The sequence below is a fragment of the Taeniopygia guttata genome, chromosome 3 (assembly GCF_048771995.1).
Source record: "Taeniopygia guttata chromosome 3, bTaeGut7.mat, whole genome shotgun sequence".
NCBI lineage: Eukaryota > Metazoa > Chordata > Aves > Passeriformes > Estrildidae > Taeniopygia > Taeniopygia guttata.
The window spans coordinates 108,513,991-108,538,993 of NC_133027.1; the positions used below are offsets into that span (position 1 = coordinate 108,513,991).

General features: G+C 36.8%; 1 protein-coding gene across 1 annotated transcript in view; it reads left to right on the forward strand.

The window, feature by feature from the left end:
- RBKS (ribokinase) overlaps positions 1-25,003 on the forward strand; it is a 72,468-nt gene that overhangs the window by 20,320 nt on the left and 27,145 nt on the right. Inside the window, exons 3-6 of the mRNA XM_012572211.5 lie at positions 4,036-4,099; positions 6,803-6,865; positions 14,056-14,220; positions 19,790-19,881. Of these exons, the coding sequence (XP_012427665.5) occupies positions 4,036-4,099; positions 6,803-6,865; positions 14,056-14,220; positions 19,790-19,881 (384 nt within the window). The remainder of the gene's footprint in view (positions 1-4,035; positions 4,100-6,802; positions 6,866-14,055; positions 14,221-19,789; positions 19,882-25,003) is intronic.

The window sequence follows — 25,003 nt, forward strand, 5'->3', positions numbered from 1 at the left end:
TGCAATAGAAACATACACATTCATAATAAAATTTAATAGCTACTGTATTTTCTAAGTACTTTTCAAAAACATATTTCTGTTATTTCAGTCAAACCCGGTCTTCTTTCTTTCTTTCTTTCTGTCTTTCCTTCTTTCTGTCTGTCTGTCCATCTCTCTCTTTATCTTGTTTTCTCTTTCTTTCTGTTGCATGTTTGTTGGAGAAAATATTAGTATTTTCTATTTTTTAATTTTGAAAGTTGTTATTTCGTTTTTAAAAATTGCCCTTTATAGCCTCACAAAATACTGTCTTATCTCATAGAAGTCTCATATACACTCTTATATCTGCATAGGTTAATGAGATATAAAATTTCTTGCTTAATAAACTAAGAAGAAACTGACAATAATGAGCTTTGCAATTAAATTATTTTTACTGCAACAAGTAATCTGAAGTATTTGGTGGTTCTTTAAGCTGGATTGCCCCTCACACACATACTCTGTGCTCAGTTACATGCTTCTGTTTTGGTCATATTTCCCAACATTTTTTATCTAGTGTGGATGCAAAAATTACTGCTACAATCTGAAGTTCAGAAAATGGAATCAGTATTAATACTAAAGGGACATTCCACTGGAGTGTGGCATCCTCTTAGTAGCAGTGTAATTTAGACAGAGGATGTCCTCAAGAAGACTAGAGATTGACGTCTCAGATCAAGTGACAAGGAATTCTTCATATTTCAGAGCTTTAAAACATAAGAGCCAGTGTTTGGTGAGGGTTTGAGAGAGAGGGAGAATTATAATGAATTACTGTTATGATTAGAGATGCCACAGAGTGCCATGGAATTTAATGTAAAAATTGTAAAAAATGTTTAAAAATTGAGTTTCAGTAGTGGAAATGCAAACAGTGTTCTGTTTAATGCCTGGATGTCTCTGCAAGTGGCCACTGTTACTCTGAGTTATCAATGTGTGTCGCAGTAGCACTCAGTTCGCTCAGTCCTGTGAAGGATTCCTTTCAGGGTAATAGAGGATCTAAGCAAATAAATTAATTGCTCAGGTTTATACAAGAACACTGTTGCAGTACTGAAAAAATAACAGTGTTCTAAAAAGATTTCAAACTCCCCATTTTTTTTTTTTTCCCTTTTGTTATGACCAATCCCAAGAAAATCTGTTTGGCATGCTAGAATAAGATGGTAGAGGCATGTTGGTCTGAAAGACATTGTATGTGCTGAAAAAGGTCCTGCTTTACTTCTGACAAACAATTTGGAACGATCTTCACTGGACATAGCTGATATTGTATATACTAAATTCTGTGTAAGCCATGGCTGCATTTGATTCCTACCTAGAAACAGGAAGTGTTGTATTATCATGTTGTGTAGTCTTTTTAAATGATCCATAAGCCAAATTTAAGTTAAAGTGATATAGGCTAAATTCTCACTTCATTGTATGAATATAGCTGTATCCCAGATGCAGGACAAGGTATGATGGGTATGTTCAGTTGCTTCTTCCTTTTGTATTATTGTCTTATGCTTGTCTTTAGTACCTGTATAATTCCCTAATGACAAAAAAGAGTAAACACTTGAATTAAAAAAAAAAACCAAACATATAAAATAAATAAAAAATTATCAAGAGGCACATGCTTTTTGTTGTAAGTAATTTTCAGGTAGAGATGAGTTTGATTCTTAAGCTGCTAGAATTCCAGTTGCTATGATGCCAGCCAGCTCCCTAGCTCCATGTGGAAAAAGTGATCATAAGCTGGGAAAACCCATCCTGAAAAATACCGATGTGATTCCACTTATCATCTGATATATAAACTGAGTGAAAATGGCTTTTGTTGCTAAGAATTCAAGATAGAAGAAATGCTGTTTCAGCTCTTAATAGTGTTCTGTGGTCTGCAGATGGAGACATCTATTTTTCTGTTTATCCAGCAGTCCATCTAGCAGAGTCTGTGCAAAAGCAGAAAATATTTAAAACAATGTTATATAATTTGACATGGTCAGTAAATATGCCTTTAATCTAAACTGAGTCTAATGCCCAATACTCTTTTCCTCCTTGGGGGTAAAGCCTGAATGGAAAAATAAAGTCCTTCAAATGCACTAGGATTAACTGGGTTGGATACTGATGAACTAACATGGAAAAAAGTCTCCAGAGGAAAGTGACCTCCATGGACACCCCTTGGAGGGCTTCCCTCCAGCACTGAGATGTCCCACTGTGAGTGAAGTACCATGGCTGATCTCAGCTGCTTTGACAGTTGAAAAACAAGGAATGCCTGTCTGTCAGTCATGCAGGATCCAGAGCTGAAGGAGGGAAGGACGTTTCAGCTGAGCTTGTGGAAGATGGTTATGAAATATTTTGTTTCTGAATTAACTGAGCAGATTGTGAGTTTTGTTGTAGAAGAATCTTAGTAGCAAGGGAGGGAGAAGGTGATACCATCAGACTGAACATATCCCAGAGCACAGTTGTTAGGGTGCAGAGGTGAGCACAGCTCAGGTTTAAATTGCAGATGGCTGCAGTCATCCAGCCTAAAGCAGTCAGAAGAGGCAGCTCCTGACAACCCGCCCTGTCTGGCAAACTGGGAGTAGTCAGAAGTACAAATATACTCAAATGTGAAAACAATGACTAACACAGTGACCCAAGAAAATGTTGGGTTGTTTGGGGTTTTTTTCCATGTACTAGACCAATGTTCCATCTAGTTAGATTATTCAGACCTTAACTGCTGTCCTCCTTTGCTGAAAGATTGAGACTATCCTTAATAATGCTTTGGAAAAAAACCTTACAGATGTTGTAGGAAATGGAAGTTTCAAATCATGGTTATGCAATCAAATATGTGAGGAGAAGGGTCATCCAATTTAAATTTTAGAATTCTGAATCAAAAGTGTTTGATTCTTGCAATCACTAGCTGGTACTCACACCTTCTCCAAGCTTTCTGAAAGGCTGAACTCATAAACAGAAAAATTTATAACAACTGCCAGTAGAGGCAGCTGCTTTGTGCCTCCTAGTAACTGAAGTACACCATTAGCTATGTACTGCTGTTTTATGAGAAGATGGATAATTGGTTAGGACTCTTCTAGACCCATAACCAGGATCTTAATTTGGCTCCTAATTTGAAAGACGTTTCTTTTTCCTTCTTTCAAAAATACTTTCTGTAGCATTGGTTAGTCTTTGACACTGCTCAGCTACACAACTCACTCTTGGAATTGGGAACATATGCTATTCATGCTGAAGACAGGCTAAGAGGGGTGACTCAAAAGCTTTGTTTGCTTTATAAATATATTTTAAACACTCGCATGATATTAAGCAAATTAAGCTATTTTTTTCCTCCATGTACCTCATCTTCTTTGTTCAGCTTGTGTAATGTAACAAAAAGAAATTTATATTAGTTTGAATAAACAGCAAGCAGAATTGTTTTCAGCTAAAAAGATTAATGGAACTGAAATTACAAGCTTTTTAAGTTGCTATTAAAAAAAACAATAGACCATATCTTGACTCCCTAACTCCACTTGATCTGCTGTTGCTAGATAATGCAAACAAAAAATGTTGAATTTCTAAACAGTACATTTAGTACTGAGAATTGCAGAAATTAGTAATGCTGTATTTATCATCACTTTCTGTCCCATTGACACACTTCTGATATTTTTCCACCAAGGAAATTTGAGGTAAAAAATTCAAAATACAAACTGCAATTAAGGACACCAGAATTAATGTCAATGCTTTCAATTCAAAGCTGAAAAATTAAATACGTGTCCAGATTTAAAAATCCCCAGAAGTTTCAGTGTCAAAGGAGCACAGGGATAGTACAAGGATGAAACTTGAATATTGCAACATGGGTGTTTGTAGTAGAGCAGGAGAAAACTGCAGAACACTATTCTTATTGTTTGCTAATACTATTAATAAATTTTTACCATTATTTCTTAATTTATTATTTGTTAATTAATAAGGCAAAGGGCTTCTAAAGACTAAAAGTGTTGTATTTAAATTATAATAGAGCATTTGGTTGTCTAAAGATGGTCTATTTATCTTCTCACCTTTCTGTAAAGAAAAACCATTATTTTATCTTTTGTATAGGTTGGGAGTGATTCCTTTGGCAATGATTATGTTGATAATTTGAAGAAGAATGGTATTTCTACAGGTAAAATGTTACTTTAAATATTTGTATTATTTTTGAACTTCCAAGAACTGGTGGTGGAGGATGATTTATTATTGTTTTACCTTATTAGATATGTTTTACCATTCAGAACTATGAATAACTGGTTTGATGTAGCTGGCAGGTATGAATGAATATGAGAGAGAATATGGGGACCCCCGAAATCTGCTGTACCACTAAAAATAAAATTTAGTGTTATTGCCTCTAAATCTCAGGTGATTGCATCATTGCAAGTCACCTGAAGATAATTTGCCATTATGCAATTGTTTAGTCTGGCATTAATTATAATAATGCCTAGTGAGAAATTGAAAAATTCATTCTCATTCTCAACTTCACATTGTCAGAGAAGGGACAGAGTGGAAATTCAATGGTAAATGCAGTACATTTCGCCTTTGCTCTCATTTTAGAGACTGCAGCTGCTGTTAGCACACATACACATAAAAATCAATGTTAAAAGGCTTTTAGAAAAAGGGAAAATTAGGCATCCACAATATTCTATTATCTTTTACCTTTGTAAAACCAATTCCCTCTCTACTATGTGCTGCTTAACTATATGACCACTTGTCTACACTACCCTTATCTCCTTTGGGGTGGACAAGGATGTACAGATGTAATCAGTAAGTGGCAATTCAATATTCCGTTTATCTCTTCTGTTTAATGTGCAGCCACAGCTTAATCTACTGCCCTTTTCAAGTCGTGCCTTAAAGACAAAACTATCAGTATTTTGTGGGCTTTTTTATTATGCTTATCAGTGTAGCATCTAAATATTTCACAAATGTATATATAGGTTTATTCATTCATCGTGTAGCTTTCAAATTAGGCAAGAAACCAAGCAAGGAAACAGTGAAAACATGAAAGCATGAAAACAGTGTCTGTTAGTGTACAGTTCTGAATGTCTCCAAAGCATGCCTATCTCATGTCTTTGATCATGTAAATGAAGCAATTATAATGCATAGCACTTAATGAAAATGCCACAAAGAACCTTAATGTTTTCTGATTTAAATTATTGATCTTGCAATCTTAACATAAATTTTAAAATAATCTTTATAGCAACAAAAGAAAAGTGTAGGGAAAATATTCAGAAATTCCATCGTATTGCAGTTCATTGATACCTAGGGAGATCAGTTGAAGGGCTGGAATGTTTAGGTCCAAGGTCCCAGATTCTGCTGATTGAGTTAAAAACATCTCAGAATTGTGCTTGCTTGCTGCCTCCTCCATTGATCAGCCATGGAGAAAAATAAGATATGCTTCTGGTGAGGTTGATCCAGGATCCTAACTTGTATTCCAAGATCTGGAGGCAAGGGTGATTCAGTGCTCAGAGCTTTTTGCTCAAGATGGTCTTATTTCAGTCATAGGCTTTTTGTCCTAGTTTAATAATTTTCTAACATGTCCCTGTTGTTGTACTGGATGAAAATCCTTGGGGTAATGCCAGTTCTGCCAGCTCTCATAACTTGAGTCCTTGTTGTATGTCTTCATGTTGCTCTTCTGTTTCCTAGCATATCAGCACACTCCTTTCCAATTCCAGTCTGTTTTGTAATTTTCCCCTTTCCCTGTCTTTTTGTCTTCCACAAACTAACCAGCTGCCAATGCTTCTCAGACCATTTAGATCTTTGTTGATCTGTTGTTCTTTTTTCCACATTTGAACTGGACAACTTGCTGCTCATGCTGCAAGAGCATTGAGAGTAGAGAAGACACACATTCTCTGCTTTCAGTTCCAGTGTGCAGACAGAATTCATGGTGAAAAGAAGCTGTAATTGCAAGGGAAGCCCTGCTCTGACCCCGGTAACTGAGCTAGACAAGGGTACCTCCAGGGCGAGTACCTGCAAGACTTCAGCAAAACCAGATGAGCATGATGTAAGGTGTTTTTTCTGCCTTCTTCAAATTGGAGCAGATTAAACTACACCAAGGCACATCTTGAGAAAGAAGCCCACTTTTGCCCAGCATTAAATCCATGTTCTACAATGTTAGAACACCAGAGCTCCTTAAACAAAAGGTGACCAGAATTTGTCTCAAATGGAATAGTAGATTTTTCTCAAATACAGTTTGTGGAAGAAAAAAGAAACCCTCAACTTTTTGGTCAGTTTTCTGCTACAGTGCTACTGATTTCTACTACCAATTTCCTATCATTGGTCGGTATTTGACAGATTTGCTGTCAATTGAAAACAGGTTCTTATAGTAGGAAATGTAGAAAAATCTTTCTAACAGACAGTGCTTCCAGCATCATGTTAATTTCTCTGGATAATAGTCCAAAGAGGATAACATATAACCCCACCACTTCCTTCATAGCATTAGTTAATATTGGTGCTGAAATGCAAATGAGATGCTAGGTTGTTTTGTATTTTTGTTTTTCTTTAGCCTTGACTCTATTGTTTCATTGGATAAAAGAAATATTTCCAAGCAGGAGTAGAGTGCTTGAGAAGGCTGTATAAATAACATGCTTTCTCTGATGCAGAGATGTAGCCAAATTAAAGAATGTTGGATTCCTATTTCGTTTTGTGGGTGTAAATTAACACTTTTTGTTGTTGTTAGCTTCTCTGGCATTGTTGCACATGAAAGAGTAATTAGCATTTTTAAATTGCTGGAGGTTATGGGTTCATTTTAGATTTAATTCAATTAAACTGCATCACATGCTATTGGTTGAAAGTAATGTATTGAACTAGTGCATGCTCTAACTTTTCCCTTTCTTAGCATTTGTAGGTCAAACTACAGATGCTGCTACTGGAACTGCTTCAATAATTGTCAACAGTGAAGGTACATATTTCTGCTCTGACTTGACTTGTCCTCTTTGTTCTGCCTTTACAGCCATAAAAGAAACCTTTGCCTTGTCGCTGTTAATTGTAGACTTTTTTTTCCTACATTTTTTTTCTTCAATATTTTATTCACACTTCATTGCACTTCTATTTATGGCAAGCAATGTAGAATTAAGTGCCTAAAAGCAGCAGAATCAGATGCTTAAATTAGCAGTGGGATAGCCATATTTCATTTAGCCAGCTGAGCTATCTAGTTTTACATTCCTGAGCATGCAGTGTATTAGAAGGTTAGAGCTCTCCTTTTCCACTACAAATTACCCAGCACTTTTACTGTAGAATCATTTAGGTTGGAAAAGACCTTTTAAGATTATGGAGTCCAACCATTAACCCAGCAGTGCCAAGTCTACCCTAAACCATCTACCTAAGTGCCACATCTACACATCTTTCAATACCTCTAGGGTTGGTCGCTCACCCACTTCCCTGTGGATCCTATTCCAATGCTTGACAACGCTTTTAGTGAAGAAATTTTTCCTTATATTCAATCTAAGTCTCCCCTGGTATAACTTAAGGCCATTTCCTCTAGTCCTGTGAGGGAAAGGTTTGCCTCCTGAGGACACCAAGTGAGTCATTATGCTCTCAATCAGGAAAAGGACTTGTCCTCAGTATAAGTAGAAATATTTCTGTTGATCTTGTAATTTTACCACAAATCTTGATTTCACGTTGCATCTGCAGTGATGAGTACACAGTGAAATGGCATTTTTTTTCCATGTTAGTTTTCTTTAGCCTATGCCTTTGCTCTTATTTTGCAGGGGGAGAAATAAAGATTTGGCTTGTTTTCATATTCTTTGTCAAGACTGCTAAACTATCCTCAGAAAACTTTATATCTTTTCCTCAAGCATAATTTAATCAGCCAGTTGATCAACCTAGTTTTATATCATCCTGAACTCACAGTATATTACAAGTTTAAAACTCTCCTTTCCTACTATGACTTACCCATCACTTACTATAGAATCATTTAGGTTGAAAAAGACCTTTAAGGTCTAGTCCAACCATTAACCCAGCACTGCCAAGTCCCCCACTACCACTTGTAGATCACTTTTACTATAGAATCATTTAGGTGGAAAAGACCTTTAAGGTCCAGTCCAACCATTAACCCAGCACTACCACTTCTACCACTTGTAGATGGTAGAACCATTTACCTAGGTGCCACATCTACATGTCTTTTCAAGCTATTTCCTCAAGCTATTATGAGCCCTTAAAAGAAGTGTGTCCGGATCAAAATACAGAGCTCAGGACTGATAACGTTTATGCAAACATAACAAATTAAGTGTGATTGGATTAGTTCACTTCTGGAGTTGCTAAGAGTCTTCATTTGAACAGTTACCACAGCTTAGCTGACACATCAACTTACCAAGCTTCTGTGTAACCTGATGGTTGTACATTGGGCTACAGCTCAAAATGGTAAAGGAAACATAACTATTTACTCAGGCAGCAAAACTGGGAAGGAACTGTGACTAAAGGCAAGCCTACACAGGAATATTCAGGAAAATTAGGCAAATTAGTTGGAGATGTGCATTTAATTTTCCCTAAGTAAGATTAATCCAAGCCTTGCATGACAGCTCTAACTCAGTAATAAGGTAACACTAATACATTGGATTACCTGGATACTTGCATGTTAACTTCGACCTCCTTTTCTGTGTTTGGATTAGCAGGTAGATTACACAGCAACTCTTGACACTTGTTATGCTGCCTACAGTCACTATGGCCATTGTAAACAGGAGGAACAGTGGGAATCCAGTAGTGCTCCTGGGTCTCACTGTTTATTACATGTCTTGCACTAGGCTTGCTGTCCAGACTAGTTGAATAAGAACCAGTCTTATAATTTCCCAATTCATATGCATGGCCAGCTAAGATAAAAACAGTCTAAACCTGAATGAACAGAGGATGACCTGTTAAAATTTTACCACCAAGAATTTTTCTGAAGGATAAGGAACAAAACAATCTTGTAGATGTAAAACCTTTATTAGCACCAGGAAAAGGAAATGGATATTTGGGGCCACGAGGTTCACAATGGGCTATCTTACATGTTAGTGTCAGTGTGAAGGGTATATGACAGTCTTGTGATTCACATAGTGACATGAATAATGCATAAAGTCATGTAGTTTGTGCCTCTGAGTAACTGAAAAATCATATGCTAAGTTAGCACTGGCCTCAAATTTAATTTAAAATCTAGTAAAAGAGCAAACCTGGTCGGAACTATGCTCTAAAGCAAACAGATGCACAGAATTGGTAATGGTTCTCGTTGTTACTTCTCTCAAAAACCATCTGGCGCCTGAATTGAGTAAATTGCAGTAAAATAGCAGTACTTATGTGCTTTGCTGTTGCAAGAGACATTTTCTCTTTTTTTTTCTGTAGAAACCTGGCTGATTTGACCTAAGCAGGCTTTACAGCAGTTTTCAAAGGGCTTGTCTACACATGCATGTTTTACTGCAGTGGCTGTGTTGGCATAGCTGAAACACCACAGCACTCAATGGACTGATGTAAAATAGTTTCTGCTAGTTCAGATTGTACCTGAAAGGGAAGCATTTGAAGTTGGGGTTGGTGATGATGTTTTGTGTTAAGATGAGGAACAAATAAAAACCATATCAATCTCTGTAAATTGACAAGTTTTCATTGCTGTATTGTTACACATCTAACCTACCCTTCTTACCAATTCTTTGTACTCAGTAGCAAGTACTGATACTTGGGGAAAATACCAACTCAAACCAGCTAAGAAAAATCACAGGGAGAAGTAGGAGATAAAAAAGTAGAGGGTATATGATGCTGTGATGTATGAGTGAAGGCAAAGAATAGCTGTAGAGATCAGAGTCAGATGAGGCTCTGAAGTAAATATTCCCTGATGTTACCTCTGTCCAACTGGCACTGCAGAATTTCTTGGAAAATTTTGACTGGTTACTGAATTGCACAGGTAGAACTCGCTCACTATTGTAATTGGCAAAGTGTTAAAAATTGGAAAATATCAGGCACATTTGATACTCTTTAAGTTGATTATATTCTGGGACAATACAGTATAGTTTCAATAAAAGATAGAGAGGCTCGATCTCTGTTTTAATGGAGAATGGTAGAGAGATGTTTAAAGAGTTTATAGAGCTGCACTGAAAAATGTGCAGCCCAGAGATGCTGCAAAGACTTCTGGGCTGGTCTCAGAAAGCTGTGCAGAAATATTTCTGGGATCTTGTGTTCATTTCAGTTGTTGCCTTTTATGCTGCTGCCTTTTCAGAAAGTTTTGATTTGACCAAACACAAGTATACCAGTATCCTGTATATCCAAATCTGTACTTTCTCTCTTAAGGATAAAAGCTGGGACATGCAGCTGCTTTTCTTAACACATTTTCTTCGAGGTACATCACAAACCCAAGATTTTGTTTTCCCTTTCAGTCTGCCTTCTTGCCACTAGCTCTGTCACTTAGCACACCTTCTGCTAGCAATGTGATAGTGTATGGCAAGAGCTCCATAAAGTGATGATGTGTTGTACTTTTACACACACATGTAGTGAGGGAAAAACACTCTGTGGATAATTTTTAACATGATTACCTCTGAAGATTATTGCAGCTTTGTCCGTGTCTGGTACTGACTGTTGATGGTGCCATTATGTTGGCCTAACTGGACTAGAGGTTTGAACAAGTCTGACAACATTCATATTCATATTCCTAGCAAAAATTCAGTGGAGGCACAACAGAGTTTGGCAAGTCATGATTAAAATTCTCTTGATTATTGCAAGTTAGGACTTGAAGCTCACCTACACACACCACTGCATGATAACCCTCACTTGAGACAGGCATTGTGCTGACTTTATGATAAAGTTATTAATCATTCATGAACAATGAATAGACATTATTTTGTAAGTTGAGTGTACCTTCAGTACCAAAGCACTACTAGTAAAATAACATTCAAAATATATATTTAGGTAAGGCTAAGTAAACAAGGCAAACTTAGAATACATATGCCAACTTGTTTGTATTACACTTTCGATAGAAGGAAATCTTTGGTTTGAACCATCAGGTTCATGAACCAATGTCACCTGAATTTTAAAGACTTTCTACATATTGACTTTCTTCATTAACTTGAATGTTTTATGTGCACGACTCTTCAATATTTCTAACAAGTGGTTACCTAGAAATTATGATACCATAACACACCCCAAACTCACCCTCATATTCATGAGGTATGTGATTTGGCAGCATATGTTTTTCTTGTAACATTCTTTTTTTGATCACAAATATAGTTTTCTTCTGTGTGAATTATTAAGCACAAGCTCTGGAGCTATTGTTACAATTACACTGTTTGATCTGTTTGATATTTTGATTAATTCTAAGCACTATTGATGGGTTTTAGGCTTGTCATCCAGTTTTAAAGATATTTATTGCCCTGTGGTGTTTACTGGTTTGACATTTGATTTTTCCACTGGCACTTCTTATCTGGTGTCATCTATAAGATGACCCATGTGAAAAAAGGTCTGGCTTGAGTTATCCATCTTTCCAAGAACTGGCAGTAGCAGTTTTAGAAGCCCAACTTAGGACAATTTTTATGTATGCAGCATTCATACTGACTGGATCCAGTCCCCATCTGGTGTAAGGCTGTGCAGGCTTATCTGTTTCATTTAGCTGTTACAGCTTATAGCAAGTGTGAAAGTGGCCCTTAATATTCTAGCTGATGTCTGCAAAACTCAAAGTTATGTAGATGTTCCCATCAAAACTGATATTTTTAGTCTAAGAAAAGAGATTTTAGAATTAACAGTAATGCAATAAATACATTATTCTCATTCTTGGTGTGGGTAATGTTTTACCTCACTGAAGTAGTTTTAGAAGTTAGGTCTACAGTTTAAGGCTTCACACAGGGTTAACAGAGGTACATAGACTTTTCTGGGTAATAGTTTATCTCCTCCTCAAACAGATATCTAAAATATGTAAAACTAAAAAAAAAAACCTCTGACAAAATTTGTCTCTTCTCCTTGTTGAAGGAACATGGAAAAACAATTTTTAGAAATTAGTTTTCTTAGAGTTTTCTGGTGTGTAGGATTTTTTTTAACTTAAAAAATTATTTCATGTTGGACAAGATGAATCTCACCCCTCTTTGCCATCTGTCTTTAACTCTGTTGTCCCTGATGCTGAATTCCCATCTGATTTCCCTGGCAAGAAATAATTTCTTTCAACAAAATGGTTGCTGTTAATACAAAATTTTATATTAATTGTGAGTGCATGGGTCCAGATTCTGCCTTCATGCACCCTGGTGCAAGTTTGTGGTGACTGCTATCATTCAGTAAGTGTGGTATATATAGCTAAGAACAGAATGGGGGTGGGGGGGTTTCCCTCCAGTTTGGGTTTAGTCTGTCTGGACTGTTGCACCACAGTAAGGTACTGCATTTCCCTGGCAGCTTTGGAAGCAGACTCTAAGTCTCTGACCTTTTGTCATTATGAAGAAAATCTTCAGATTTCTGCCTTGGGCCATTAGCTCCAAAGTCTGATAATAATATACATGTCAGTACAGCTAAATAGTTCAGCAAGATAATGCAGCAAGACATGTGAATAAAGTCTTAGACTCTAGGAAGCACAGAGGCCGGGCAGAAATGAAAGAGATTCTTGTTCCACTGATTCCCTGTCTTTTACTGCTTGCACTGCTGCACCCTAAAGCTATCAAAATATACGCCTGGCAAAATAGGTACAATTTGCCTTTGAATATTTCCCCAACAGGATTCAGATATCTTTGGTAACATTTACGTGTTGCAGAAGGTTTTTTGTTTTGTTTTATTTTGTTTTTTATCCAAGATGCCCATCATTGTCTGTTGAAAAGCAGGGCGTTGGCTTTTAAGTGCTGAGGTTTTGCTTTTCATATGCAGCTGTTCTGTACCAAACCATTGACAGCAGAATTGCTTTGGAAAGCTTGGGTCCCTCCCTCTGAGATCACTATATTATTCTTTCCATTGTCCTGCTTTCTTTTTGGAATGTATTTAGGGAGAGAAGCTTTGCACGTTCTTAGTCAAAGGACTTTGAAGTCACATTCAACAAAAATAATGTATTTAAAAATGTAAATATTTATTTGCAAAGTAATTCAGTTCATTACAGAATTGGTAACCTTTAATGATTGGCAGTCCTTAAAGGAATCTCCAGCGGGGGCGGGCTGAGCCTGTAAATCAAGGAACAAGTGACTTATTGAAGTTAATACCTGAGTGATTAATAATAAATTTTAATTTGAAGGCACCCATGCCTGAAGGTCTCTAAGTGTTGTAATAGAGATTAAAAAAATAAAGAAATTGCCATAAAAGAAAGTGATTTGTGTCTGAAGAAAAACAAAAGAATATTTGGAACCCACGTAAATGAACCTCACCTAACTGTAAAACAAGCTACAAGAATAAAAGGGATCTTAGATGTGCTTTGAGACACTGCCATGCTTCCACATGCACAGCTTTGTTTAGACCATTCCTTTGGCCACCTCTAAGAGCATAAAAAGCTGTTGCCCACCTTCTTTACTCACTTCTGATAAAACTTTCCTAAGACACAGGCATCACCTTTCTGGGCTTTGGTGATAAGCTGGTTCTGGTTTTCATGATGATTAGGAGCCCTAACTTGAAATGTCTCAGGTAAATGGTGCAAGCCTGCTTCTCTGAAATCTAAAGAACATGCATAATTTTCTTAGCTGTGTGAAATACTTTTTGTTCCCAGCTGATGTGAAAATTAAAATTTTTATGCCATTTTTGGCATATGAATTCAGTAATCACATTGATGCTTTTCTCTTCCAAATGCTACTGGAATATTTTAGGAAGATGCAAATATCACCCTCAGCGTGTATCCACCATCTCCACTGTGATTAGTGCAGTGCTTCTTTAGGGTTCACGGAAGACACCAAAATAAGACTGGGGAATGCCCATATATGATTTTCCCTAAAGGAATTTATATTGTGTTTATTTTGCAGTGTTAGTTCATAAGTACATCAATCTTTTTTATTATCCTCTGAAATATTTGTGTGTTTGAAAATGTCAGCAATGCATTCAATTTTAATGGTTTTTTTTTGGGGGGGGGGGGAATTTAATTGAAATACTCATCTGAAATCTATTGTAAAAAGTGCAAGGAATTGTTTTACATACTTTATTGTCAAAGTTAAAGTAAAAAACCACAATATCTTCTCTTCTCTTTAGGACAGAATGTTATTGTCATAGTCCCAGGAGCCAACCTGCTTTTAAATTTTGAAGACCTGAAGAGGGCTTCTGATGTCATCTGTAAAGCCAAAGTGGTTGTTTGCCAGCTAGAAATAACCCCTGCTGTTTCTCTTGAAGCTCTGAAAATGGCACGTGCCAGTGGAGGTAATTTAACAGAAGCCATTCTCTCTCTTTAATTTGTGCTACATGAAAAATGCTCTTTATTGTGCTTTCTAAATAAAGATCCTGTAGTTAATTCTGGTTTCTGTCATATTAGTTTTATTTAGAATTGAAACAATAGCCAACAAATTAATGCTATGCTAATGAGAACTGAATTAGCTTAAAATTTTTTGCAGTGTTTACCTTGGATAGCAAATGAACTCATACCCTTATAATCTCCCTGTATATGTCTGGTGCTGCCTTTCCTTCTTTTTTCATGCTGTGACTAAATACAGTATAATGTTGGTAAGTCAGGAGCTATGGGCCTGACTCTGCTATGATTCCAGAGCAGAACAGGCATAATGAGTGCAAGTCAGTACAGTTCCCCACACAGGAAAGTGAATGAAATTACTACAAAACCAGACTTATGCCCTTGTTCTCCCAGCATAGCATTAGGTATGGCTGTGTTTTTTTGTATAGTAGTTGACATCCTTAAAATAAAAAAAAAAAAGCTTTTTCTTCCTAACCAAAATTCTTGTGTGACTGGGCATGATGCCATTGCATAGACACAGTCATGGTCTGTGAAATTATTAGAAAATTGCTTCTGTACTGTACTTTTAAATGTAGGGCCTTGTTCCTTCAGTGTAGCATATATGTAGATGAAAGCTGATATTTTACTTGAACAGGATGGGGTTTCTTTAAGAACATAACGTTTTTGTTGTTTAAGTGCCTGTAACGTTTCAGTTACTCAAGCACAAATACCACACTATTTGAACACTAAGTAAATAATTATGCAAGAGAGACATCCATATGAGATTTAAAAAATGTTTTTCCCTTCTATCCAGAAGATCATACTGGGAGGAGACAGCTCATAGCATAGTCAGTCATGCAACAGACCAGGGATGCAACTTGGATCAGAACTTACTGTTTTCTTGAAGCTGGGCCCAGGCTAGCTCCAGCAGATCATGGCACATTGGAATTGTAGGCTCTCCAGTTCACCTTCTGCACCATGACCTTTTGTGCATCTGTTGCAATATATTTTTGTCATTACATTTTATGAAAATGGATAACAGCATTTTTAATCTAGTGGTTAATGGACTCTAGCTGAATTGTGATTCAATACCCGTGACTTATTTTGTCCATTTCTAGCTCTATGAACAGTTTTGGCAAGATGCTTCACATTTTTGTCACCCTCTTATGGCAAGATGCCAGCCTGTGACAGAAGAAAAGATTTTTTAAAAGCAATTGAGAAAAATTCAAACCTGATACACAGAACAGACAAGCAATCACTTAGCAACTGTAGACAGCACAATATATCAAGAAAAGATAGTTAACTGTGGGCCAGCTGTAGTTCTGTGCTGTCAGTGTGTTACCATTGTGCAGCTCTTCTGTCAGAAAAGTTTGGTTGCTTCTGCTTTAAAACAATAGGCTACACATGTTCAAATGTCATGTGCCATCAAATCTAAGTAAACAGCTGAGTTTTTAGCACTGTAAAAACCTATCTGTAGCCAACAGTAAATTGTTAATGCAATTTCTCTTTTAGCTTGCAATACCCTCATGTATTATGTAGCACTTCATGTTAGAATGTTCACTTGACTATTTTTGTGTAAAACAGATGCATACCCAGATGCCTCAAACCTCTGTTTGAATGAGGGTTTTTTGCTTGTTTCTCTTCATTCTTACTGAAAGAATTAAACAAAAGAAAGAAAGAATATGGAGACACAGGCAAGAACTCTTTGCTTCTCTTCAGTGAAGGTCATCTGGATCTGTAAGCTGGAGGGGGACATCTCATCATGTCATGTACATGTCATGACATCCTCTCATTTTGGCACTGATTATTCATTCTTGTAACAATCATGGAAGGGAAGGGAAGGAAGGAAAGGAAGGAAAGGAAAGGAAAGAAGGAAAGGAAGGAAGGAAAGGAAGGAAGGAAAGGAAGGAAGGAAGGAAGGAAGGAAGGAAGGAAGGAAGGAAGGAAGGAAGGAAGGAAGGAAGGAAGGAAGGAAGGAAGGAAGGAAGGAAGGAAGGAAGGAAGGAAGGAAGGAAGGAAGGAAGGAAGGAAGGAAGGAAGGAAGGAAGGAAGGAAGGAAGGAAGGAAGGAAGGAAGGAAGGAAGGAAGGAAGGAAGGAAGGAAGGAAGGAAGGAAGGAAGGAAGGAAGGAAGGAAGGAAGGAAGGAAGGAAGGAAGGAAGGAAGGAAGGAAGGAAGGAAGGAAGGAAGGAAGGAAGGAAGGGATTGTGAACAGCCAGATGAAGTAAGTACAAGCTGTAGAGGAAATCTGGCTGAACAATTAAAGGTTGTTAGTTGGCAATGGTGAGAAGCTGTTGCTGCCTCCAAAAGTCTGGTTTTGGACTTCTCTAATGACAGACTCCATAAAAGATGGCTGATAATGCCAAGCATATTAATACTGTCATGAAAGATGATACGAAAGCACCTTCAGTTAAAGGTTCTATGTCACTTACAAGAAACAGATCTATTTTTCAGATGCTTCAGGCTTTTAATCTTGGGCTACAATTTTTCATAACAGCTGTTTGTGTGTGGTTAAACTCTTCATGATTTCTGCCAAAGCACTGTGGTCACAGAAACCAGGCAATGGAAAATACCTCCCAACCTACCCTAGCTTTTGAATTATGAATATCAGCTGCCTTAAAATTTACTTAAGACTTGATAGCAAGGGAACTTTTAAAGATAAGCCTTCACAACAGTATGGAAACCTGCCTGATTTTAACTGTATTATCGACCTCTGGAAAATAATTATCTTTCACAGAGACATCAGAAAATTGTTAGGAGCTTCACAGCTAGCTTCCCTGAGCATCTGTCCCTACAAGCACTTGTCCATTTGGGCAGCATGACTTCCAGTGCAATTCCTGAATCTGGTTTTAGGCAACTTCTTTTATACTGTTAAGGATCTGTTGTAGGCTCAGAAAGCATAGAGCAGGAACTTGCTCAATTTCAATACAGAAGAGACAAAGCTAGATGGGAATGCTCGTGATGGAGAGTTGATTTCAGGCAAAGGAAATGTAGGAGAGATTTACTTCATTTTTGGGGTTGGCAGAGGAAGAAAGAAAAGAGAAGCTGAAAAAGGAACAAAATTGAAACAGAGATAAGGATTTAATGAATAGAGATTGAAAGATGGAGGTAGATTCAGGGAGCAGGCTGTGGACACTGGAAGTGGGAATAGGAATTGTGGGCCATAAAGAGATATGATGTGGTGAAAGCTCAGTGAAAAAGGTTATAATTGCATAGTTCCTATGCAAGGAGGCATAAAGGATAAAAACTCATTGAGGAGAATGGATCTTGGCAAAAAGAGAGAAGTGACAAGCTCAAGGAGTAGTCCTGTGGGAATCTCATGAGGTTTAACAAAACCAAGTACAAGGTGTTGCACCTGGATGGAGCAACCCTGGTATCAACACAGGCTGGGGGATGATCAAGAGCAGCCCTGGGGACAGGGACTTGGGGGTGCTGCTGGGTGAGAGGCTGGACATGAGCTGGGAATGTGCACTCACAGCCCAGAGAGCCACACGTGTCCTGGGCTGCATTCAAAGCAGCGTGGGCAGCAGGGCCAGGGAGGGATTCTGCCCCTCTGCCCTGCTCTGCTCTGCTGAGACCCCACCTGGAACCTGCATCAGCTCTGGGGGCCCAGCACAGGAGAGACATGGACCTGTTGGGCAGAGTCCAGAGCAGGTCACCAAGGTGATCAGAAGGATGGAGCTCCTCTCCTGTGAGGAAAGGCTGAGAGAATTGGAATTGTTCAGCCTGGAAAAGTGATGGCCTAATTGCAGCTTTCTGATAGCTGAATGGATCCTACAAGAAAGATGGAGACAAATTTTTTACAAAGCACATAGTGACAGGACAAGGGGAAATGCCCATCTAACCCAGACCATTATTTGATTCTGTGATTCTGTGAAAGAATTTCAGCAGAAATGAAGTTCCTCAGGAGGACCAAACAGATTATCCTGTTCAAAAGACATGTTCTTATTCACAACCTGAAAAGAGGATCTTAGGGTTCCTCTATCTCCCCCCTGCTCAGCACATAATAAATATGGGAGACAACTAATAGTAGTTTATTATATTGCACTCATGACCAGTCTGTATTACTTAAAAACCAAGTTGGAGCACTTCCAGTCCTGTTCCTGACCCATGCATATGTCAGTATGATACCACATGACAGTTTGTTTTCCAGTATGTGCTGCTTGTTTGTCTTATCTAGAAAAGTATACCTTAAAGTTTTATGTTTAAGAAAACTTCAATAGTGTTACAGTTAAGAAAATAGGAAATGCAAGAGTTAAGGTTGCCTGTGAAACCTTAATTTGTCTCCTTTCTGCATATGTATTATGTTGCAGTCTTTAATTATGTGATCACATGCTGTTTTTCAGTGGTATGTGATCATATAATTAAAGAGTTTATTATAATACATACTGTATTGTAATAATTTAAGGGAGCCAAATTAAGATTTCATTGGAATTCCTAATTCTGGCATTTTATGACTTCTGAGTAAAATTCTTTGTCACTTTAATAGTGTTTTTAATGAGGCAGACAGAGAGGCATGATAAAGTTGTACAGTCAAACTTTCTAAGTGTCAATTACTTAAACTTCTTTGTACTCAGATTTCAGAAGTCTCTGTGAATCTTTGTCTGTTAGGGCATTAACTGGGATTCAGAGATGTTCAGGGTGTCTCACTATTACATGCTATAGCTTACAGTCTAAATATGTGTTTAGGACTGAAAATTTAGGCATCCAGATTGGAAGACTTGATCACTGACTATAAGGAATATTTCTGAAGTAAGAGTGTGTGTTTTATTTTAAAATTATGGCCTTGTGGTTAAGATACAAGTATTAATCATGGAATTGGCAAAGTGAAAAACCAAGGCTGCAGACTTCCTATGTTAATAATGAGTAAGTCACTTACACTGTCCTCATGACAAACCTTTGCTGCTGCTACAAGGGGCCTTAGGCTACTGCAGTTTAAAGTTAGGTTGAGGAACATATTCTACCACATGTTAAGTTTAGGTCTAGCTCTGCCAGATAGCATACTAAAAATATGCAGTGCCTTGTCTACACTACAGTTTTATAATGTGGCATTTTGAACAAGTTAGGTAACACATTCAGAAGCATATTTAACTCCTTGTCTGGACATGCCCTTCATTACTCCATAACTCGTGATTCTTCATGTACAGAACTCAGATAACGACACTGAAAGATTCTAGAACGAAATCAGTTCTTGTAAAACTTATTAACATAATGGAAGAAGCATCATCAGTTAAACAAATTGCATTAATGTCTAAGTATTTTCTTCTTTTTTTAAAATTTAATAATTTCTTGAGGTTTTTTTCTGTTACTCTTTTGTCATGTTCCCATCATGACAGGTGCCTGCACATGAATTCAAATGGAACTTTATTATAATAAACAAAACTCTTAGCATTTGTATAAGAGCAGGATGCAGAAACTGAGAGTAATTTTTGTGTTAATAATAAATATTGGGGTCTATGATTGAAACGAAATGGTCTTTCAAGTGACGGTTTACGAATCTGAAACACTCCAGATTTAGATTTTCTTTTTCTTTGTTTCTTTTCCAGTAAAGACTTTGTTTAATCCAGCTCCAGCCCTTGCTGACCTAGATCCACAGTTTTATACCTATTCTGATATCTTCTGCTGCAATGAAACTGAGGTAATGGTCATATGTCATGTTAAAGAAGGAGTCTTAAGCAGGAAAATTTCAGGATAATCTTCTCAGAAATACAGCGCAGGGAACAGGAAAATTGAGCCATGCTCCTCTTGCCTGACCTAACCAACAAAGAGGAGTATTCTAAAATAAGTTTATCTTGCACTTGAAATTAAATTGGCTGTTTGCAGCAGGAAAGTTGGGTCCAGCCTTCCTTACAAGTAGATCAGCAAAATGCATCTGTGAAAGGACACTTGTTAAATGTTATCACTGAGTGGTAAATATTAAAATAGTTCCTTGTCCTTGTTCTGTGATCCCTTGATATGATTATCAGGAATGCATTAGCCATAGTGTTCTGACATTTTTAAACTCTTTTGCCAGGAGGTGATGCATGCTTTCTGCACTTGATGGTAAATAGTAGCTTCATATGCCTCTTCCTGTCAGACCTATTTTCCGTGAATCTTCTCTGGCCTTCAACTGTATATTTTGCCTTTTTCTTCCCCCCCCCCCCTCCTTTTCCTCTCTTTTCTAATTCAAGTGTTTTTTTCTCCCAAAGGAAATTGGTTTTGTCACAAGAGACAAATTAACCTCATCTCATAAGATCTTTGTTTAAATTTGATACTTATTAGCATTAGGCATGCTGTGTTCCTTCCCCTCACCATCTTTTTATGTAAACAGGAATGTGGGAGAAGTAACCTATTGGATAGAAACCATGCCTTGGTCAGAATTAAAGTTATCTCTAAGAAACATGATTTCTGCAATGAACATGATCCCTTGGGTGGAGAGGAGAGGGAAGAGCTAAGAGAGAGCTTGTCGTGCTTTTTGTCTGATGACAATGTCTGTCAGTGCAAATTTTTTGAAGACTCAGTTATCTTCTTTTGAAATTTCTGTTAAACCCCATCACAAACTATATGAGAAGTTCTCAGTCCATGAGTCTTCTAGCATTTAAGGGTCAGCCTAATTAACCCAAAAGGACATATAAATTTTATTCTGGGATGTTTTATGATGGTTCTGCCAAGTTCACATACTCCAGAGAATGCAAGAACTAGCAAAATAGCAAGGTGGGAGATGCTATGGCTCTTCAGGTCTCTGGAAGCCAGTTTCCAGGATAACAGACAGTGATACAAGCTGTGGCTCAAACACTGCCCAACAGAATTTAATTCTATGTGATGAAGAGAATGCTAAGGTAAAGTATTAATTCGTGTTCAGGGGACTCTCAGAACATCAGTATCAAGTTTTCTTAATGCTGTCAGAAAGCTCTTATGCTTGGACTATGCCTCTGGATTGGCTGAATGGTGCAATGGCTCACATTTTGGGCTGAGAAAATCTATACTCTCCCACTATTAAGTAAATATCATCCCTTGTTTTCTTTTGTCATACTGCTGTATGACAATTTTGTTAATTTGTTAATTTTTAATTTTGTTAATTTTAATTTTAATTTTGTTAATTTGTTAATTTTGTTAATTTGTTAATTTGTTAATCTTGTTAATTTTTTCCCCCCTGCAAATATTATCCTCATATGTTACAAACAAAATTTTGTTTTTCTTTACTTGTCGATTCCTGACTTTTCTCTCTTTGCATCACACATGTTAGAATTTTCCTTTTGTTGTATTTTATTGCTAGGGGACAGTCTTGAAAGAGGCATTCTTTAGAAGTGTAGCATGCTGGATCCAGGGGTATTATTATTACCACCACATGGAGAAAAGAAAATTACTTCTATTTAGAGAACAAGAAATACAGGTGTATAATTATAATAGATCCCTGCTCACTCATCTACCTTTTCCTGCAGAGCTGGGGGTACAGTTTCTATTCTTTTCTGCTGTTTTCTTTTAAAAAGTAATTATCATGTGAAGATAGCTAGGATCACTGGATGCAAGGTCAGGCACATAAATACTCTCTACTGTTGAGGAGGCTCATCTTTTCTGAATTTATGGAAATACTAGACATATGGGAGTTCCTGCCAGCCATATCATGGGAGCATAAATCCAAGTGTACAGCATATCCTGAGAACAACAATGGCTCATAAATACCTTTGTTTTTAGAAACAACCTTTTGAAACTTTGCATTGAAATCAATTATGTTAGCACAAATGTAATATTCAATTTTGTTTGATTTCATTCTCTCTGTGTGTCTGTTTTGTATTGAGTTGATTTTTAGAGATGAACTATTGCCATTGTTCCTTTCTTGTTGCTGAGAAAAAAAGGAAAAAATCAAGCATTTGTTTTTCTTATGTCACAAGTTTGAAAGTAGTTTTTTTAGTAATTGTTGTGTGTTCAAATACCATCTGTTTTATGTCTTTCATGACTTTCTTTAATTGTCTTTAATTTCAGATCTCTGTAATGAGTACACTTGAGAAGTTTGATATACAGACAAATGTTTACATTCCTAAATAAAGGTTAGCAGTCACATCTCTGCATAGCACTTAAAAGCAACGTGTTAATTCTACAAATCTTAAAGATAATTCCAATTTTTTAAACTTTATGCATTCAACCACCTACATATGCACTTTCATCTTAAATCAGGGAATACCTAAGACTTTAGTGATCCTGAACATATACTGGGAAAATATATTTTTATCCTATTTTATTTAAATTTCCCTCAGTATTTACTGGCAATTACAGTTAGAAAATAGCATTTGGATGTGATAGACCTTTTCTCAAATCCACTATGGTCATTCTCTTGGATTTTTTAAAATTATTATCCTCTATGGCCAAATTTATTGAATGTCCTGCTTACAGCTGCGTTCCTGAGTTGTTCTGTTCCAGCTCCATTGCCTCTTCTGCTTGGTATTTCTAAGTCTCAAATGTCTTCCTTCTAGCCAAAATCCTATTTATGTTCCAGCTTTACCCCTTCTGCAATTTTGTTGTTGGTTTTTTTTTGTTTTTTTTTGTTATCTGGTATTTTTAGCTATTCAAGGGAAAAAAAAAAAAAAGTGTATTTCTGCTTTATCTTTACTAAGTCTTTTAAACAGTTAATAAACCACCTTGGGTTTGAAGGTGAATTCTATAGAACTATCCAGTTCAACTGCTTCTAAAATGTTCTTTTAAACACAGATGTGGGCTCTAAGACAAGATTGAATTTACACAGATTTTTTTTATTGCTTGGTTTGCCTTTCTTAGTAATTTATATTTGCAAGTATTTATCACAATTTCACCATATTATCCCCCTCTTCCTTGTTCACAAAAAATATTTTAAATTATAAAATCCTGTGGTTTGTGAATAATATGTGAACAGCATATTTGTAACAGAAAATGATGTTGGCTGGCAAACAGAACACCAGCCATACAGTTTAAGACATCTCATGCATAGACTGTGTGGAGTATTTGTATTATCAAAGATGAGAAAAAGGGGATGGTCCTTGTGTTTAGCTGAATTATTACTGAGTCAGAAGTTTCTGTTATTTACAGCTCTAAAGGTCAGGGTCTTGATCTGCAATGCCTTTATCACAGACAAGAAGTTTAAAGATGTCAGCTATAGTGTCAGCCATGGGATGTTGGCTCTCAAACATGCAAATATCAAATGCAACATCAACGCTTTCTGTTCCGTTCTTTATTAAATGCTTTAGGATTTAATGAAATCACATGCAGTATCTGGTATAACAGCACAGTTTGTTCTTATGGATTTATGTGCTAGAGAGAAGCAAACAAAATTACACTATCAGTGAATTATCTACCATTAGTTTGTCTAGAAGGCTCTTCACAAGCTGTTCTTTTCACTCTTGCTTGTTGCAATAACAGGGGTTTTTATGTCTGACATTACTTTCTTTTTATGTGGTTCATGAACAAAAAAGTCAGAACAAATCTTGCAAGGTTATCAGCTCTTTCACTGCTTAGCCTGTAGTTCAGTTTTATCTTTTCCCAGAAAGATCAAACTTGTTGAGACTAGTTTGTTAATTCCCAGATGTAGCACAGCCTAATCCCTGAGGTTTGTGCAGGAATGTGCTAGTTCTCCATTCCCTTAATTCTTCTAACGAAAAATAAATGTATCCAGTGTCATCCTGGTGAAAACTAATGGTTGTTCTTTTCAGTCATCTATAAATGTTGAAAAAGAGACAACCCTATAGCAGACAAGCTCTTTGGAATACTTACCATTTTTTTCCCACGTATTTGTGTGAATCCTTGCTGCAGATGGCTCTAGGCATAACCACAATGTCAATACAGTTCATGTGTTGTTTTTCTTTCTTAGCGTGTGCATGCAGTTACATAGCCCTGCAGGTCAGGAACCAAAATATATTGCACATCAGCAATTTCAATTTGATCCTAAATGTTTTGAAGAACAGCTGCTACTCTGTTCAAAGACTACTGAGGAGCCCTTCAGGAGAAGAAAAACTCCTGAATGGTTACAGCAAATGATTAAGTTTGACAAGCTATTTTTAATGCAAAATTGGGAACTACTTCCTCCCTAATGCAAAATGGGTATCAGACTTCTGATCTAAATAAGGCCTTGCAAAGATCTAATTAAATACTAGCATTGGAGCTTCAATAGTAGAAAGCAGTACAAGTTAATTAGTGATTTTGTTAAAGCTGTAAGATGTATAAAAATAACGCAGACAAACAGATACATTCCTACTGATTCCTTATAAGTGTTATTGTCTATTAACAGAGGATAGATCATTTTTTGGAATAAATATTTGTCAATATGTCCAGAATCAAGAGACATTATTGCCTTTTGCAAGATTCAGAAAATATTAAGTTTATAAAACTTTATCTATAGTCTGAGATAAGGGCATTTTAGATACTGCTTGTTAATATAGAGAGATAATAGTAAGAAAAATCTTTCTTAAGAAAATATAGTTGATCTCTCTAGGAGTAAAAACAAAAACAGGTCCTTTAGAAATAAAATATTTCAGAACATCTCTTTAATTTGCCTTTTGTGTTTTAAGTAATGGAAAGCTACCATTCTGCCATTACATTAGAAGTTGCCAGCAATTCACAGTATATTTTATTTCCATCTTTGTTCTAAACTCCTTTTTATCAGTTGCTGGAAACTATGAATTCTCTCATATTTAGTCTAAAATGAAAGATGTTACTTTTGGGAGGGAAATTATAGCTTCAGGCCAATTCATTTCAATCAGTTTTTAATTATTCTAGCACGATAAGTATTTCTGCCTGCCTGTATGTAAAAATTT